At 50.1% G+C, this 17,688-nt stretch overlaps 8 protein-coding genes across 8 annotated transcripts; 7 read left to right on the plus strand and 1 right to left on the minus strand.

Annotated features, from left to right (window-relative positions):
- Positions 1 to 770: 770 nt before the first annotated feature.
- Asppvi_008120 (uncharacterized protein) lies at positions 771 to 1,473 on the plus strand (the record flags this gene model as incomplete). The annotated part of the gene is made up of 4 exons (XM_043304001.1): positions 771 to 912; positions 971 to 1,089; positions 1,153 to 1,362; positions 1,423 to 1,473. 4 exons carry the CDS (start codon positions 771 to 773, stop codon positions 1,471 to 1,473), a joined length of 522 nt encoding a protein of 173 aa, XP_043159936.1.
- A 780-nt stretch (positions 1,474 to 2,253) lies between these two features.
- Positions 2,254 to 3,147, plus strand: Asppvi_008121 (uncharacterized protein; the record flags this gene model as incomplete). Its single annotated transcript, XM_043304002.1, has 1 exon — positions 2,254 to 3,147. One exon carries the CDS (start codon positions 2,254 to 2,256, stop codon positions 3,145 to 3,147), a length of 894 nt encoding a protein of 297 aa, XP_043159937.1.
- A 1,185-nt stretch (positions 3,148 to 4,332) lies between these two features.
- On the plus strand, positions 4,333 to 4,899 carry Asppvi_008122 (GFA family protein; the record flags this gene model as incomplete). The annotated part of the gene is made up of 3 exons (XM_043304003.1): positions 4,333 to 4,453; positions 4,545 to 4,753; positions 4,819 to 4,899. The coding sequence occupies 3 exons, from the start codon at positions 4,333 to 4,335 to the stop codon at positions 4,897 to 4,899; spliced, it is 411 nt and encodes a 136-aa protein (XP_043159938.1).
- Positions 4,900 to 5,407: 508 nt separating this feature from the next.
- Asppvi_008123 (MFS transporter) lies at positions 5,408 to 9,895 on the plus strand (the record flags this gene model as incomplete). Its single annotated transcript, XM_043304004.1, has 8 exons — positions 5,408 to 5,619; positions 5,678 to 5,875; positions 5,934 to 6,683; positions 6,744 to 6,826; positions 7,263 to 8,473; positions 8,544 to 8,834; positions 9,101 to 9,251; positions 9,327 to 9,895. The coding sequence occupies 8 exons, from the start codon at positions 5,408 to 5,410 to the stop codon at positions 9,893 to 9,895; spliced, it is 3,465 nt and encodes a 1,154-aa protein (XP_043159939.1).
- A 719-nt stretch (positions 9,896 to 10,614) lies between these two features.
- On the plus strand, positions 10,615 to 12,179 carry Asppvi_008124 (uncharacterized protein; the record flags this gene model as incomplete). Its single annotated transcript, XM_043304005.1, has 3 exons — positions 10,615 to 10,882; positions 10,991 to 11,857; positions 11,932 to 12,179. 3 exons carry the CDS (start codon positions 10,615 to 10,617, stop codon positions 12,177 to 12,179), a joined length of 1,383 nt encoding a protein of 460 aa, XP_043159940.1.
- Positions 12,180 to 12,876: 697 nt separating this feature from the next.
- Asppvi_008125 (uncharacterized protein) lies at positions 12,877 to 13,512 on the plus strand (the record flags this gene model as incomplete). The annotated part of the gene is made up of 1 exon (XM_043304006.1): positions 12,877 to 13,512. One exon carries the CDS (start codon positions 12,877 to 12,879, stop codon positions 13,510 to 13,512), a length of 636 nt encoding a protein of 211 aa, XP_043159941.1.
- Positions 13,513 to 13,817: 305 nt separating this feature from the next.
- On the minus strand, positions 13,818 to 14,450 carry Asppvi_008126 (YbhB/YbcL family Raf kinase inhibitor-like protein; the record flags this gene model as incomplete). Its single annotated transcript, XM_043304007.1, has 1 exon — positions 13,818 to 14,450. The coding sequence occupies one exon, from the start codon at positions 14,448 to 14,450 to the stop codon at positions 13,818 to 13,820; it is 633 nt and encodes a 210-aa protein (XP_043159942.1).
- A 1,015-nt stretch (positions 14,451 to 15,465) lies between these two features.
- Positions 15,466 to 17,437, plus strand: Asppvi_008127 (MFS transporter; the record flags this gene model as incomplete). The annotated part of the gene is made up of 3 exons (XM_043304008.1): positions 15,466 to 15,625; positions 15,694 to 15,972; positions 16,035 to 17,437. The coding sequence occupies 3 exons, from the start codon at positions 15,466 to 15,468 to the stop codon at positions 17,435 to 17,437; spliced, it is 1,842 nt and encodes a 613-aa protein (XP_043159943.1).
- Between the last annotated feature and the right edge of the window lie 251 nt (positions 17,438 to 17,688).

Genomic DNA, 17,688 nt, shown 5'->3' on the forward strand with positions numbered 1-17,688 from the left:
TGCAGAGCAGCTGCAATGGCTTATGTCGTGCCGAAATTTGGTATCTACGGTGAGGGCAAGTTCCTTATACTCGTGGCTGAGGGGATTCGTTGCACAGAGTCTCCAATGAGCACCAATCACGGACTCTTTCAATTTGGACGGATATCATGATAGTGGTGGCATTTGCAGTGCTTCTGCTATAGTTAGAGTCTGCTTGATGATTGATCTGGCAATTCTCCGGCAGCCTACAACTGTGATACTCTAGCTTACTGCCATGCAGACAACTTCTGTCCTCAATGATCACCGACGATGGCACAGAATAGATCGAAGCTTGCCCTAATCGTCTGAGTACTCTCTGTTCCCGTTCCTCTAAGAGATCTACTGATACCATCTCGGAGTTCCGCCACTGCTTACCCTGTCAGACGGTACTAAGGTGCACTGCCAGCTTGTATCCAAACTATGAATAACTACTTTGCCAACGCTAGAAACCGATTTGTGTAGACGGTCATATGTACTCTCGACGAAGGGTTCATCAGAAACGAAACGGTTCCGTCCTTAACTACCTCGTATGATTAAGGTGGCAAGTATAATATCAATTGGTCCATTGCTATCGCTGTTGTTATGCAAATTGTTGCCGTCCCAGTGCTCTATGGCGGGATGTACTCACCGTGACATCACAAGTCGCTTCATCCCAACAATGAGGCAACAGATAGATCCAAACAACATACAACTAGCAAGCCTTTTCAAAATTCACTGTATAGGTCACTACTTTGTCTAACTTTAATATAAGCATGAGTTTCGATCTCCCTTCTGTTAGCGAACTTAAACGCGCCGCCGAGGTCGGCCAGCGCATCACACCCGAAGATGTCTCCGTCATAGCACAAGCGGAGAGCGAGTTGACAGGCACAGGGCCTGTGAGGGGAGGACCTGCAGGTTAGTTCTCCCCGATCGTAAGAAAAATGGAGAGCATCCGATATTGATTGCACTTTAGCAACGGCACAGAGTCTGGCGATGCGGCAGATGAACTTTGACACGAAGTTGGATGAGATCTCGAGGAAGCCGCAGAGTCACATCACCCAGGAGGATGCACGAGAGATACAAGCTACGGAGGTCAGTCTGTCACTCACTTTTCCACTTTGTCGAGACGAAGCGGTCTGATGGTATCTTTCAAAGGGTCGTGCATTCAACAAGCCGCCTGGTGCGGGCTCCGTCGCCGCTCAGGTTCGCTCCATTGCCAACCGGAACGAGGCACTGGGACTTCCACCTGTCAACGCAGATGTTGATGTATATGTGACTAAGGATGATGCTCGAGAAGCGCAGAGAGCCGAGTCGTTTGCGTATGGAGGGCAAAACCCCGCGGGCGGGATGGCGGCTCAGATGCAGGTAAGCGGAAAATATCGGGTTGGCCTCAGGTAATCAGACTAACAAACTGCTATTTTGTAGAGCGCTGCCGATAAGATAGAGCATGTCAGAAGAGTCAGCAGTCAGGAATGATTAGTCGTGATCGTCGGGGGCTGGAGACCCCACCGTGCGGATGTTTTGTGGCTTCACAGAAGAGGCGGAGCCTGGCCATCTTTTCAAGTTTCCTCTTTTGAATTCGAGATATGACAGAATAACAAGTGGCGTATGAACATCTGCAAGAAAAACGATTCTTTTCATAGTATAGTTCAGCCCTAAGAATGCCAGAATTTAGGTCTCATAACCTCGTTCTATTCTAGTCAAGCCTTAGCGTTGGGCACGAAGACGAAAGCAAGGTTTTGGTTGGCGAGTTGCGAAAAAGCTGACATGGATGCTGATGGATAAGCCTCGAAGCACTGTCCAGCTGGATTACTCTGTTGAACAACGGAGATTATTCGTCTGTATTGACTCGACGATTCAAACGCCTGTGGCTTGTTCAAGGACTTGACTCTCCTATCAATGGTCGGTGCGGGGTTGGAAGGGGCCGAAAGTGCACCTCATTGGGGCCATGTGAGCAACGCCAGCTCCAAACTCAGTTTCACAGAACTGGTAAAAATAGGTGATTATCCAAGCCACATAAATCCGTACTCGGCAATTATTATTAAGGCTGAAAGACTCAAGAAGTCCCAACAATCTGGGCATCTGACGTTATTATGCGTAAACTGCTCTTTCTTGATTAATTCCACAACAGAAATATTCCCGATCCCCAGTACACTATGGTCGCTGTATTGATATAGACTGACTTACTGCTTGTTGATATCAAAATTCGCATAGGCACCAAGTGGCTTTCTTCGGAAGGCGTCAGCAGTCAGCACAATGGTCAAACAGACTGTTTTCACCACCATTACGCCCCTCCCCTCATACATCTCCAGAGATACAGTTGTGGAGACACTGCATAACCATAAGGAGATGATAGAGCTAAATCCTCTGGTCATCAATTTCGCTCAATGCAAACCTCCCAGCTTCGCGCCCCCAGACGAGTTCCATACAATTTGGTACGAATTGACCGACAGAATATCCTATCTACCCGGAGGACTTCTTCACGGCAATGTCAGCTACAAAGGTTGTTTCCATGATCTTCCACGCGGCCTGCAAACGCATGTCTACGCGCCGACGGGACTCGATATTCGGGATAAATGGACTGTCTGCGGGAATATGCCGGGCGAACCTCGCGAGACGATCGAGCTGGGCTTACCAGAGGCCCCTCGGGAGGGATTGTACCTGCGCGAGGACATCCAGATGCGATGTCAAATCTGGGCCACAAGCTTTGTCAAAAAGACCCTGAAGAAAGCACATGCAACGCTGGTCGATCGACTGGTCATGAAAGCAAACCTTCTGAAAGAACGTGCCGAAAACAACTTTGTCTCTTTGGGTTCTCCGACCTCGACTTCTTCGCATAGATTTTCAGTAGCGTCCGCTGAATTACCAGGGCCGGAGTACGGTCAAACAATGCATTCGCCCCGTGAAAAATGGCAGCAGGTTCATGGACCGAGTGGTGCAGCCAATAAGAAAAGTCCCTTCCCATCAGCCAACGAGCTTCCCGGATCATTACGGCCTGGACAAGTATCGGGCCTGGCAACACCGGAAATCCAAATTAATGGCGTGTCTGAATCTAGTATATCGGCGCAGCCAACAGGGGTATCCCAGAATCAGGAGGGGCACTCGCGCCGATCGTCTTACCCCGGCAAAACACTATATGAATTGGAATAGCAAGATCGACAAAGATCTGATCGAAAATCCCTGTGCGCATCTGAGTGGTCGTGTTTATTTTCGCACTTGCAATACCCCGCCGATGGAGGAAGCTCTTAGCCGTATGGATAGGTGGTGCGCGAACCTAGACCTTGCTTCAATCCAGCTGGTCTCGGTTTCGTACCAATGGATACTCGTCTCTTGAGGGTCAAGATAGAACGATATGAATCACTTAAGAGGATGGAATTTGTAGTGCATTGTTGCGCCCGGGCTTGGTTGCCAACCAATTAAGCTGGAGAAGCGTGAGGATCCCGATTCGGAAAATGAACCTCGAAGCGGACCGGCTGGAACTATCAGTTAGTCAGATACTTCAAAGTGTGAATAAGGTATTAGTGGCTTTGCTGTCTTCTTCGGCTCGTTGGACTGCTCGTCACCGTCAATGGGCGTCCTTCCGAGTCTCTTTTATGCAAGCGTGACAAATCTTTGCGCGGGCTAGGATTTAGGAATCCCGACAGGGGCAAAAGAACGCCAATCAGAGCTCATTGTCGGGTCAACGGAGATATTTGAGAATGCATTTTGCCCTGTAGATTTGAAATAATGTGATAATATCCCGAGTAGAATGTGGTCCCCGCAATGGTCTATTGCCGATAATTCTGATTCATATTGGCGTTTGTTGGTCGAAATGTCGCTGCCCCTCCTTCAGCTCCAGCAGATAAATTCCGACTCCAAGGGAGCTTTGGACTAAAAATGTCCTTTGACAAATACTGATTAGATGGCTAAGTGTCAGGGCCGAATCAGAAGACCAAATGGCAATCCAGCAGAGGAGCTAGAATGCGCCTCTAGAGCCTTTTGGTTAGTAGGAGAGAGAAAATGAGCTCGGCTCGACAGTGACGCAACTCTCTCTGCTTCTACCACGGCGCCCCTCCTCATCATTCTTCCCATGAGCCAAACATGGCCAATCCTCAATTGACCATCGGCATAAACTTCGTTTGCTCATTATTGAATAGCGGACGCCACTAGTGGGAAGCAATAATAATGGCTGGTGGTTCCAAATCACCTGGAGAAGGTGGGAGTGGGGGATGTTTGGGGTATAAATAACCCCCCCTCATCGCCATTTCTCTACAAAGGTACTCAACTTTGAGCACCTTGTTGACTCTATCGTGATACCTTTCCTTTAATTAGTTATTATCAGTCCAATTAGCCACAATGCCTCTTACTGGTCACTGCCTCTGCAACGCAGTTACTTACACTGCTGATGTGGATCAGCCCGCTCTGGTGGGATATGACCACTGCGATGACTGCCAGCGCCAGACTGGCTCGACTTACTGTGCGTTGTCGATCTTATACTTGCTGCTTCTCAATTTTGCATACATTAACGTATAATCGGTTGGTTGGCTAATAATTACACCCTTCTGCAGCGCTCGTTGCGGTCGTCCCCAAAGACAAGCTGAAGATCAATGGCCCCGTCAAGAGCTTTGCGAAGAATGGCAGCTCTGGAAAGGCCGTTCATCGTATATTCTGCTCGGAATGTGGTTCGCCAATTGCCCACGCCCCGGACGCTGCCCCAGGGATCATCGCCATCAAGGGTGGAACCTTGGACACCGACATCAAGAGGAATTTGAAGCCGGTGCGTGCTTTCAGKAGGCGCCCGCTATCGGGTTAAATATGCTAACTACTTGTGTCCTTACCTAGGATACGGAAATCTGGACCGTCGGCAAGCTTCCTTTCTGCCAGGAGCACCTGGCTAAGCCTTTTGAGCACATGCCCCAATAGATGACACGAAAACACGAATTTTGCTTGGTCAGACTGATGTATGATCATTTTAATATACGATAAGCTCAGCAATACGAGAATGGAGATTGAGTTTGAAGGCACCTTGTTGCTACCGGGATGGAACTATTTTCATCGAAAAGTGGTCTCATCTGTTTGAAAGCATGTTGTATTAACTAAGGTAGGAATATATTTCAATTTGCGGAACCGCCAGTTTTCTAAGAACTTTGAGCACTTTGTCTGTTCAGTCAATCATCGGATAATACTCAGCAGTCAGTGCAAACGCGGCTGACAAGTTGCTTGGAGAAATTAATGAAGCGGACTCTGGTGTAATCCACTCCAATTCCCCCGAAAAGAGCACGGAAATTTAGCTTTGTTCTTCCCATGCTCCCTCAGGACGTCCTCGAAGCGCCTGAGTTATGGCCCGCTCGGCGCATTTGTGTACATATCTGTCCTATAAAAGAGGCACATTGACCAAGGGAGCATTTAACGGATTCAGAGCACAGTCAGCATGTCGTCGGGGACACTTTACATCAGAGACTCGCGCACCAGCGCCGAGTATGTAATCCCAGTTAGGCGAAATGCAGTCTCAGCGATGGACTTCAAGAGGATCAAAGCCCCAGCCGCTGGCGCAGATCGAGCCGATCAAGTTGCCAGTGGACTACGCGTGCACGACCCCGGGTTGCAGAATACTACCGTGGTGGAAACAAGCATAAGTTTTTCGTGCGGAGCTCTGAATTTCTATGCGAGATGTTACAACTGACAGGCTGGCGACTCTTAGCGATCATGAGAAGGGACTCCTTTTGTTCCGTGGGTATACTTTGGAGCAGCTTTGGGACAGCGATTTCGAGGATATGCTGCACCTTCTCGTCTGGGGGAGTTATCCTACGGCCTCGCAGAAGAAGGAATTGAGCCGGAAGCTTGCTGAGGAAATGGCTATGGTTCCCAAAAGCGTGCACAGGACCATAGCAACACTGCCGTGAATAATCCATGTCAGCAGAGGCTTCGTGTCCAGGCTAACAAGGTAAACCCTACAGGAGGACTACCTCACCCCTGCCTCTCATGCTAGTCGGACTTTCAGCGTGTCTAGCATACGTCCCAGAGAGTATTCCTGCATCGACGAAGCCCGATCTATATCAAAGCAATAGCAGAGAGGTCGACCGCGCAATCATTCGAACCGTTGCAGCATACGCGGTCGTGTTCGGGTTGGTAAGCTGCCATCGAAGAGGGATCCCGTTTGCACAACCATCTCGCGACAAGCCTTTCCTCGAGAATCTGTTCCAGACAGCAGGTCTGGTAGATCCAACCACCGGACGTCCAGATCCAACAAAGCTATCATGTTTCCGGCGCTTTGCCATGCTCAACGCGGACCATGGCATGGCTCTATCTGTATTTTCAGCACTGGTCACAGCATCATCTCTCACAGACCCTATGTCATGTGTGATAACAGCAATAGGGGCAGCGTTCGGCCCACTTCATTTCGGTGCTACCGAGTCAGCCAACCTCGCGCTGCGGGAGATTGGAACGCCAGAGAAGGTCCCCAACTTCATCGAAGAAGTGAAGCAGGGCAAACGAAGACTCTTCGGATACGGACATCGCTCGTACAAGGGAGTGGACCCCAGAGTTGCTCCAATAAGGTCTATTCTCAAGGATTTGGATACCTCCTCGAACAGTCTCCTAAAAGTCGCCGAACGGATAGAGCAGGTTGCCTCGGCAGACGAATATTTCAAGAGCAGAGGGCTCTACCCCAATGCTGACTTCTACGGGAACTTTGTCTTCACAGGGATGTAAGAGTCGTCTTTGAGTTCAGCCTGGAAAGGTGACACGTTGACTAAGGGTGTCTGCAGAGGGTTCGAACCAGATATGATCCCGGCCGCCATGATGGCTCAGCGTATCATGGGCGTAATGGCACACTGGCGGGAGTATATGTGTAAGCCATTGCAAGAATCGGTAAGATATCGGCGAGTTTCTGACTTTGAGTACGCTTAGTGAAACGCGGCAAGTTGTTCAGGCCGTCTCATATCTATACCGGCGAAGTCAACGAGGATAAGCCTCTACCAAAGATATGAAGATGGGTTGCAGACGTCCAGACAGTCAGAAGGAGCAATGTCTATGCGTAGTTTGTCATAATCAGAAAAAATGATTGAGGTCTTAGAACCGACTAACGTAAAGATATCGAGGTGTAGAATACGTATAGTCGCCCGGCTAATCTGAACGGATGTGAAATGCGCCGCACTCTGTTAATTTCGAGCATTTAGATAGAGAGAGTATGCTCAATATGAGATTGAAAACCGTTCAAAGTAACGATTCTGTAAAAGGATATATTGCATGTGCTTGTGGCGTAAGAATACAACACACTATGACAGGGCAGTCAAGTATCTCTCAACCACCAGCCACTGAATCGACGCCGCTCCTTTCCTCTCACCCAAATTCACAGCGGTATTCAGTCTTCACCAATGGACAGAAACGCCTCATCATCCTTGCAGCTGCTCTGGCCTCGAGCTTTTCTCCTTTCTCGGCCAACATCTACTATCCCTCTCTCAATTCCATTGCAGCAGATCTACATGTCACCAGTTCTCAGATCAACTTGACCATCACTACGTACATGGTATTCCTCCGGCCATTGAGTTTTGCGTCCTTTCAAGTAATAGTCACTCATTGGAGGCAGATATGTCAAGGCCTTGCCCCCTCCTTCATGGGCTCCTTCGCGGATCAAGCCGGCCGACGCCCAGCATACATCCTCTGCTTCGCCATCTACATTATCGGCAACATTGCCCTCGCGCTCCAACACAACTACGTCGCTCTTCTAATCCTCCGTGCCGTACAGAGCTGTGGAAGTAGCGGGACTGTCGCACTCGCGTCTGCCGTGGCAGCGGACGTCATCATATCCGCCGAGCGAGGCATGTACATGGGTATCACCTCGCTGGGCAACATCCTAGCTCCATCCCTTGGCCCAATTCTAGGCGGTTTCCTGAGTCAGTACTTCGGCTGGCAGGCTATATTCTGGTTTCTTTTCCTCGCCGCGATAACCTTCTTCATACCGCTCTTCCTCTTCTTCCCAGAGACTTGTCGCGCCATTGTCGGTGACGGGTCAATTCCAGCTACAGGATGGAATCAATCAGTCTGGAACCGGTGGCACAAACAACATGCTACTACTACCTCCAACTGTGACGTCGAAGGCTCCCCAGACACCTGCCGCGAGGTCCATCCAGCGCCTCAAAAAAGAAGTATCACCTTCCCAAATCCCCTGTCCACACTCCGCCTCCTCTTCCAACTCCCAACAGGCCCCCTCGTCCTCGCCAACGGCATAGTCTTCGCAAGCTACTACTCCGTCACAGCCGGCATCCCCTCCCAATTCAAAGCAATCTACGGGCTAAGCGATCTAGGCATCGGCCTCAGCTTCATCCCAGCGGGCCTCGGCTCCCTCGTCAGCGCAACCTTCAACGGCCTAATTGTCGACTGGAACTACATCCGCCTCCGCCGCAAAACCGGCGAACCCATCTCCAAAGACCAGAAGCAAGACCACGGCGCATTTCCTATCGAGAGGGCACGGTTGCAGATCGGGCTTCCTATGACGGTACGGCTACGTTGCACCTCTCATACTTCAAGGGTTCTAGTTGTAGTTGCAACGGGCTGATATGCAGCAGTTCGCAGCGGCACTTTCAGTCGCCTGGTACGGCGCGCTGATCGAAAGCAAACCAGCGCTGAGCGTCGCCCTGGTCCTCGTGTTCCTCATCTCGTTCTGCATCACGGCCGCATACAACGTGATGAACGTCCTCATCGTGGATCTGTACTACACCACGCCGGCCACCGCTATGGCGGCCAATAACCTCGTGCGATGCTTCCTGGGCGCAGCCGCAACGGCCGTCATCCATCCTATGATCCAGAAATGGGGGAATCAGACTACGTACTGGGCTGTGGCGGGGGCGATGTTGAGTGTGAGTCCGTTACTGGGGATGGTCTATTGGAAAGGATTGGGATGGAGGCGCAGGCGCTTTGCGGAGATGGCAATTGCTGGATGAGATAAAAGGCATCTGAACGGCTTTATTCATGCTCGTTTATTTCCCGGGAACCATTTCGAGTTACACAGCGCTCTTTTCGGTAGTTTTGGCCTCCTGCTGCGTATAAATTCATCTGTCAGGCCTCCGGCTCCTCGAGCAGACAGCTAGTCAATCTATCCGGACTTTGAACATATTGTGCGTAGCTTGCGTTCCCTATGAAGGCAATTATCCCATCTGTCCTATTCACAGCCCTATCTTCCGCACACTGGGCTCTGCTTCCGGGAACTCCCACTCTGCAGATGCGATACCCCTCGACCCCATGGATTTCGCCAGGCGATACCATCAAACAACCAGGTACGTCCGTCATAATTCCAGTAGCTGATGTAGACGATGGCTTACGATGGCTTACGCGATATTGAAAACGAACAGATGCCCTCCCGATACCCTGTATCAGCACTCTGAACCTCAACGCCGCGCGCACCTACCTCCTGCTCTTCGTCGACATCGACGTGGTTTTGGAATCGTGCTCGACTACAGTCTTGCATTGGTACCAGCCACACATGAGGGCATCTGCGACCAGTCGCTGCAACGACAATAAGAAAGGCTGGCTAGTCAACAGAACTTCCACAGGAGCAGAATACATCGCTCCCCAGTCGCCACCGTACACACGCCATCGATATGTCTATCTTCTCTACGAGCAGGATCCCAACTATGTGTTTCCAGAATGTTTTGGGCATATTTTCCCCAAGACCAGAGAGGGACGAGGCGGGTTTGATATCAAACAGTTCGTTGAAGTTGCTGGACTCAGAGCGCCGGTGGCAGGGAATTTCTTCTACGTCGACAACGATGCGGCACCGACGACAACGGCATCAGGAGGATTGGTGCCCACCACAACGTGGTTCAGATCGGCACCATGCAGGACCGAGGAACCGAAGAGCACGGGCTTCATTCCCATGGAGGCAGACTACGGGGTCGATCAACAGCAGGTGGTCATATAATTCCATGTAGGACAGTCGGAGTGTACCAAGACGGTAACTGGAACTTTACGTTGCTCCACGAAACGAATCAAATTCGAGAAGTAATCAAGTCAGACTGCTTTTTGGACGCCCTGTCAAAGGCGATATGGAAAAACAATTAGAGACGTTTCTCTGTGTAACCATCAGACACACTTCAGCATAGTACAAATTTCACAACAGATTTGCAGCGCACACGCAGGCCATGCAAGTATCGCCATCGATATTGGATTAGTCGCCTCGGTAGTCCAAGTCTCAATATCCACTCATCCGTGAAACGCGAACCATGTAACATGAATGGCCAGAGGGCTGCAGTGTCAATGCTACCTCATGGTCTGTTCGCGCCCTCTTCTGTCTCGGCTTAAGGGAATGGGAATAGCAAGAGGTGTTCTAGTCGATCGACACACGGAAGACCGTCAGTGCCAAATTGCAATCCGCTCGTATATACAAACCACGGTAAAAGAATGAATTGGCTGGGACAGGATCTCAGCTATTGCCCAGAACAGTATCTACATTCTCGGTCTTGCCTTTCTTTCGTCGGGATGAACCGAGACAAACAGTCGAAGCCATCCCCTGATCAACTTCCCAAGAGCGTTAAAGTGCGTTCGACCTGCAACGCATGTCAACAGGCCAAGATACGCTGTAGCCATGAAAAGCCATCTTGCCGAAGGTGTCTGAAGCATAACATCGAGTGCATCTACAGCATGTCTCGACGACTGGGAAGACCTGCGAAGAGGAGGGAGTCTCAATACGCCAGCCTTCCCGCGGACACGCAGCACGTCGACCCACGGCGTCATCAACGAGACAAGAAGGCGTCGGTCTCCAAGCGAAAAGCAAAAGAAGGCCAGTCGCACAACAAGAAGGACGTTGAAGACGACTTCCCACAAAGTCTTGGAGAAACAGCAGCATATAGCACCATCGCCGTCGACCAGACTATGTTAGACGATATCTCCCTCGATGACACTAACCTGAGTACGCCTACTTTTGGCGAAAAGGATCAACTGCCATCATTTGCTGGTAGAGTACACTCTCTCAGAGACGCAACCAGGCAAAGCCATTGACGAGAAATGTATCCTATAGTCAACGATGCCATCGATTTCTCCTCTGACAGCTGGCTGCAAGAATTTCTCTCTCAACAAGGTCCAGAACTTGCACAGGAGAGTGATCTCTTTGATGCGCTAGCCTTTGAAAATCCCGAGAATGATAAGCCATTGGCTGTCTTGAGACAGGGGTACAATGCTTCGGGGACCCCACCGAAGAGCTTTCCCACGTCGTCGCCGGAAGGAGAAGATCATCCGCCAACGGTAAGCCTTTATCTCGGAGATGACCCCGTGCCCAACGAGGCAGTTACCAGCAGTACCCAGTTCCCTGCGACTATCCAAGCGTCCTATCCTGAATGTGCCCTCAAGAAAGGTGCTTCAGTCAAGCCTCAGCAGTTCTCAATGGCAGAGGCGCTGTCCGGAAAATCGTGGACTGCAACAGAACAAGGCAATCTGCTTGCCCATAGAGCTTGGAAGCGTCCGAATGACGTTGGTTCGCCAGCTAATAATCATTCTCCGAGCCTCATGTCCGTGAGTACTGCGACTGGTCGCCAATGTCGATGTCAGTGCCCTGAACAAGTCATCAAAGAGCTCATCCGTATAAACATTTGTACCTCTCGAACAGGACCATCACCTACGATTGATTCCATCTTGGGCTCTCAGCGAGCTGTGCAACATTTGGCAGAAACTATCCTGCAATGTGCCCTCTGCTCCAAGACACGAGTTAATCTCCTCATGGTGGTGGTTGTCAGCATTGATAGTTTAATCACCACACTTGAAGACCTCATATCCGGGGACAGTCGTTTGATAGAGGGTGTTTTGCCTGAGTTACATGATCATATGCTTCTTCAGACAGATTTTGAGCAGCAAATTGCGACGGATGGGAGCAACCGAAGGCCCGCAAATGGTATTTTCCATTTCAGGGCCGAGGTAGAAAATTGTCCTTTAATGGTCGGAGGATTTTGTGTTCCGCTGGAGGAGAGATGTCTCTTCGTACATCAAGTGCTGTACGCAAGGCTGACAGGACTATTGGCCATCATCCGCCGCATAAGGTATTGTACGCAGCAGATGCTGGCTATATCTGCTTCGCGTGGAAGGTTGAGCCTGATGATGGAGACGGATCGGCGATTACAGCTGTTTATGATGAGGATGAGGATGTTCACCAGATGACGACGATAGTGGGCTCTGTAGTGATAAACTTGTCTATCAAATCAGGTATAGTGGCATAGTCTCTTCAAGCAATGCCTGGATTATGCATTAATATCGATTTTTAATCTCAAAACCCGTGAAGGCCGATGTCTGAGAAACCGGTAATCGAGTCAGCCTTGTGATCAGTCTGAATCGGCCTGTTCCTAGCTCTTTCACTCAGCAGTGTGCAGCTTAGTAGCAAATCAGAAACAACACTTACACCTGTCAGCATGACGATGTCCCTGCGCTGAATACCACCGCTACTCTTTCATTGATCTTTTGCGAACATGACTTTCGCAATGTTGCTGTCGACATTTGGTGTGACCTTCAGCTGACCTGGGAAACGTGCGTGTACCACATTTAATCACGGTTGTTCAGGGGCAGACCATTCGGATCCGTCCAGTCAACTGCTGCAGACAATGGTGAGGCTGTCTTGTCAATGTTTTAACGGGAAGTGTATTCCAAACGCTGTTCTGATTGGCTTCCATAGTAGAATGCGATTGTGCATATGAATAGCACGGAGCCATGGGAGTTACTGCAACCCTCACGACAGCTATTAGCCTTTCAGCTCTGAAGAGGGCTTGTCCCTTGATTTGTACCACAGGAAGTCCTACTCGACAATGCCGATGAGGTTAGCAATGTCAGCACGTATTATCAAGATATCTGGACCGGACCTCGATTCTTCTCTGGTATCCTCAGCATTTCCATCATCCGAGTATTCGCGACATCGTATCAACAATGGAGAAGGAGCATACGTGCCAATGTTCCATGGAAGTGCTGCGTCTCGTGAACGAGCTCCGTAGCATCCACACCGTTGTGGAAATTGGAACCGTCTTTGATTTGGTTCATCGTGTCTGCAGCCAAGGCCAAGCGATCATCAAGTGCAAGGACTGCAGGAGAAACCCCCAAGCATCCATAATGACCTTTCCTACATTAGCAGAGCAATGTCTTCTTTTTTTCGAGGCGATTTGTGCGGCGTACAATATCAGCCGGCAGAACACCTTGTTCGACCCAACAATTCTTGCCTTTGAGCAGCAACTACCTCCGTTTATCTGTGTTAGAAGCGCAGTGCTGCTAGGGCAAACGGAGCTCAACGAGGAGGAGTCAGTTCTGCTTATACGGATGCTGCTAAGTCGCAATCTCATGAGGGTGCTGGGGCTTCTGGAAGCTCTCAGGGACGTCATGCGGGCGCGGCCAAAAGAGACTGTGCACACGCACCGTATTGGGACGATGTCGTTTCGATCATGGGACGCTTCAATAGAGTCTATCATTCACCGGCTTGTGATATTCATGGAACAGTTTCAGCTCCAGTTCAGTGAGCCTTGCGTCCTGCTTGTTTCTCGTTTGCGGAATCTGACTGGCATACTTAGTTGACACGACGTGCTTATCGACCCTGTGTGAGGGATCAGCTGCACCCTATTTTGAAATGGGAGAGAGGGGGCGGTTCATATTCCTTTGAATAGAGTTTGATATGTTTTTCAAAGTGCTTTTTCGGTTGTAAGGATGAGACGAAGAGAACTAAGAGTATACATGGAGCCACCAGTTTAGCGGTTCAATCTCATTACTTCCCTGCTAACCATAATTCAGTGAATCATTCCCATGCTTTCTTTGTCTCCCCTCGAGATTGTGATAGTTTTCGTGAATTTGTCATGATCGATGAAGAAACGTTGGGCGTATGCTTATTTGGGCCAAGGGCGCTCCCAAAGTCCGACCCACTGACCCCAGCCGATGACCTTGCCAACCATGGCCTCTTTAATCATTTGCTTGCTGACCTGTTCTGCTTGTTCGAACTGGAGAGGCTCGTTGAGTGCGATAATGGTGAAAATGTACCGGTGCAAGCCGTGACCCAGAGGCGGAGCAGGACCAATGTAAGAATTACCAGCCAGATTAGGAACATACTTCCAATTAGAGTGAGTCAGTCGTTCTCCTGCATCCTTTCTCTGTTTGATGTCGGCATGCGTTGCGGTGGTGGTCGTTGGAGGGATACCGTAGAACAGGCCATGATGGATCACGAGACGGGGAATTGGCAGGTCAACGTCCTCGCAGATCAGGACATACTCCTTCACGTCACCCTGAGGAGGAGCAGTCCAGCGAAGCTCAGGAAACCTGCCCTTGCTGTCCTCGGCCAGGCAAGTATGGAAGTCAAGCAGTACTGAGCCGGTGGGACCACATTCTGGTGCTTCAAGGGTCATATTTGGGTCGGGAAGATCTTTGAAAGCAGCACTTCTGATGATCTGCTTCGAATCATGACCACGGACAGGATATAGGAGCTTCCCCAGAGCACACTGGAGGTAGTCAAGAATCCCGGTCATTTCGCTGGCTAGGACCAGTCAACCCAGACGACCGGAGAGCAATGGCGATTGATGATTGCCTTTGAGCAACCGCTCCGAGAAGAGTCGGACGTAAATTGAATTTGATCTGAACTGAGAGCCGGGTGAAAATTAAGACAAAGCGGAAGGAACAGATAGTACCTGGGAGAAGAAGGATACAAACGCTACTGGTGGGTGTTGTTATTTGTATAAAATGAGGAAAATAGGAAGCCCTGAACCGGCCCGGTAGCGGGTGCTGCTTCCAATTCTGGATAACCTCATATGAGGCACAGTGTTTGGCAGGCGCCAGTACTGGAGTTCGGCGAATTATGCGGTCTCTCTGCCAGTAGACCAAAAGGCCAAGAAGTTTGTGGAATACATCTTGCAAACTCACCCCTTCTCATGTACGACAAGGCGGATTCATTGTGTGGAGTGGAACTTCTCTCCGAGCGGAACCAACCTCAAGTACAGTGGTAGATTTCGGAGTATCGTATGCAGCTACAACAGTCATGACTCGCTTTATCGACTGAGTTGTCATGCATGCTCTAAATTTTCTCATCGTTAGCACATATTCGACCATAATTATTGCGTCTATGACACTCAAAGAGATGCTCCCACTTCTCCTCTAGAACAAGCGTTCGTATGATGGGCAACATCTGAAACTCAGGCAAACATAGGCCGAGGCACCACTGGAGCTTTGCAGCTGCCATAAATATCCATGGATCAATCTTGAGATACTCTTCTCATAAAGCTGTCAGAATGCGTTTATTTTGCTTATATTCGGAGTCGCATTACATAGATCGGACGAACCAATCACAGCTTGAATTGGAGCTTCCGCAACATCCGGTTTGATGATGAATCAGCACAGAAACAAGTTGCGTCAACGGTCAAGCACGAATAATGTTCGCAATCGTGCATTCATCTTCGCAGCATTCCGCTCGCTCTGTGCCATGGTGGCCATTGTGAAGGTATATTGAATCCTCATTCGTTTCTCTCGCTCCGTATTCAATATATCTTTATGGTTTTGGCCTCCACCCCACCCGCGTCTCCCGGCGCGGAGGCCCAACAGCGCCCGCCTCGGTACCCCGGCGAGGACACAACCCCGACCAGTCGGAAGGAGATACTGGGCTGGTACGCGTACGGAATCGCAGCTGAGGTCTTTGCTGTCTGTGGTGTAGGTACGGTAACTTATTCTTCGATCTACTCTGGCCGTGAGAGCTCTTCTGATTTATATGTTATGAAACAGGCTCATTCCTGCCACTCACACTAGAGCAACTGGCTCGCGAACGCGGAACCCTGCTGTCAAGCCACCTGCCATGTGTAGGCTCTAGCTCGCCTTCCACAGCCCCTGGAAATGGAACGGCTACGGTAATGCTCAGACGCGATGGCATGGATAATGATCAGTGTGTGGTCAGCTTGTTGGGGCTGCAAGTCAACACTGCCAGTTTTGCCATGTACACGTTCTCGCTTGCGGTTCTTGTTCAGGCATTGACCTTGATCTCCTTCAGCGCGCTGGCTGATTACGGTGAGAACCAAATTTATACCTTATTGGTAAGACGGTGCTGACGATAATCGTCGCCCGCGCAGAAAATTACCGTAAAACCCTCCTCCTCGCTTTTGGATTCATTGGCTCGATGACGAGCATGTTGTTCGTCTTTATCGCGCCACCGGTCTATATCCTGGGATCACTTCTTGTCGTCGTCGGCGTGACTTGTCTTGGATCCTCGTTCGTCGTTCTCAACTCCTTTCTGCCTGTTCTGGTAGCCAATGACCCATCGATTCAGAGTGCGTACAAGGAGGAAGGGGAAGAGTTACCCGATCTCAACTCAAGCGGAGAGTTTGTGCGAGCGGAGGATCGTGACGAAGACAACTCGAGGGATTCTGACGACCATTTTACGACTGGACATGGATTTAAGACAAAAGCAGCGGGTTCGGGTTCGCCTGAATTACAATTGTCCACTCGAATCTCCTCTAAAGGTGTTGGGCTCGGCTATTGTGCGGCCGTTTTGGTACAGATACTCAGTATCTTGATGCTTTTTGCGCTGTCAAAGACATCATTACCTAAAATATCAGGGACCCTGCCTCTCCGATTTGTGCTTCTATTGGTCGGAATCTGGTGGTTTTCTTTCACCATAGTCAGTCGGCGGTGGTTGCGGGACAGACCCGGGCCGCCCCTGGCTTCTTCAAAAGGTGCAGCGGGTAACAGCCGTTGGCGCATCTGGCTGCGGCTGGTTGGGTTTGCGTGGAAATCATTGTGGAAGACGGTCAAAGTAGCAGCCAAACTTCGCGAAGTGATCATCTTCCTCGTTGCCTGGTTCCTTCTTTCAGACGCGATGGCGACGGTATCCGGTACGGCTATCCTATTTGCCCGCACCGAACTAAAGATGAGCACAACAGCCGTAGCACTACTGTCAATCACGGCTACCCTGTCAGGCATGGCCGGGGCCTTTCTGTGGCCAGTGGTTTCGCGGTGGCTCCGACTCAAATCCAACCACACTATTATGCTGTGCATCGCCCTGTTCGAGGTTATACCTCTTTACGGCATGCTTGCTTACATTCCTCTTTTCAAGAAATGGGGCGTGATTGGACTCCAGCAGCCATGGGAGATTTTCCCCCTGGGGATTGTTCATGGACTAGTATCCGGTGGACTATCATCCTACTGCCGCTCCTTTTTTGGTCTGCTAATTCCCCCTGGTAGCGAGGCCGCATTCTACGCTCTGTATGCGGCTACGGACAAAGGAAGCTCGTTTATTGGCCCCGCCATTGTGGGAGTGCTCATCGATGCTACGGGCCAGGTGCGGTCAGGCTTCTTCTTCATTGCGGTCTTGATCCTCCTCCCCATACCGCTGATCTGGATGGTCAATGCAGAGAAGGGACGGCAGGACGGTTTAGCCATGGCAGATATATTAGAAAAGTCGCATGGAGAGCATGCCTCTGAGTATGGAGGCCCTTCGGAAGAGGCCGAGGGACTGCTGCCTCGCAATATATGACCGACTATGTGTCATGATAATGATTATGATAGAACCCTATATATAGTGCTCATACCCCGTGATTCCCTCCATAGACATATGGACTACTTCTGAACCACGATCGTCTCCAATTCGAATTCACGCTGCTCTCATGCCTCAGTCATTGCTCATTGGTGGTCGTTGAATTTTTTAAGTCGTTAACCAAATCACCAGATTTCCAGGCGACCTCCACCAGATCGCAGCAGCCATAAGAACTAGAGTCTGAAAGGCGA

Source organism: Aspergillus pseudoviridinutans (assembly GCF_018340605.1).
Source record: "Aspergillus pseudoviridinutans IFM 55266 DNA, scaffold_5, whole genome shotgun sequence".
NCBI classification, from domain to species: domain Eukaryota; kingdom Fungi; phylum Ascomycota; class Eurotiomycetes; order Eurotiales; family Aspergillaceae; genus Aspergillus; species Aspergillus pseudoviridinutans.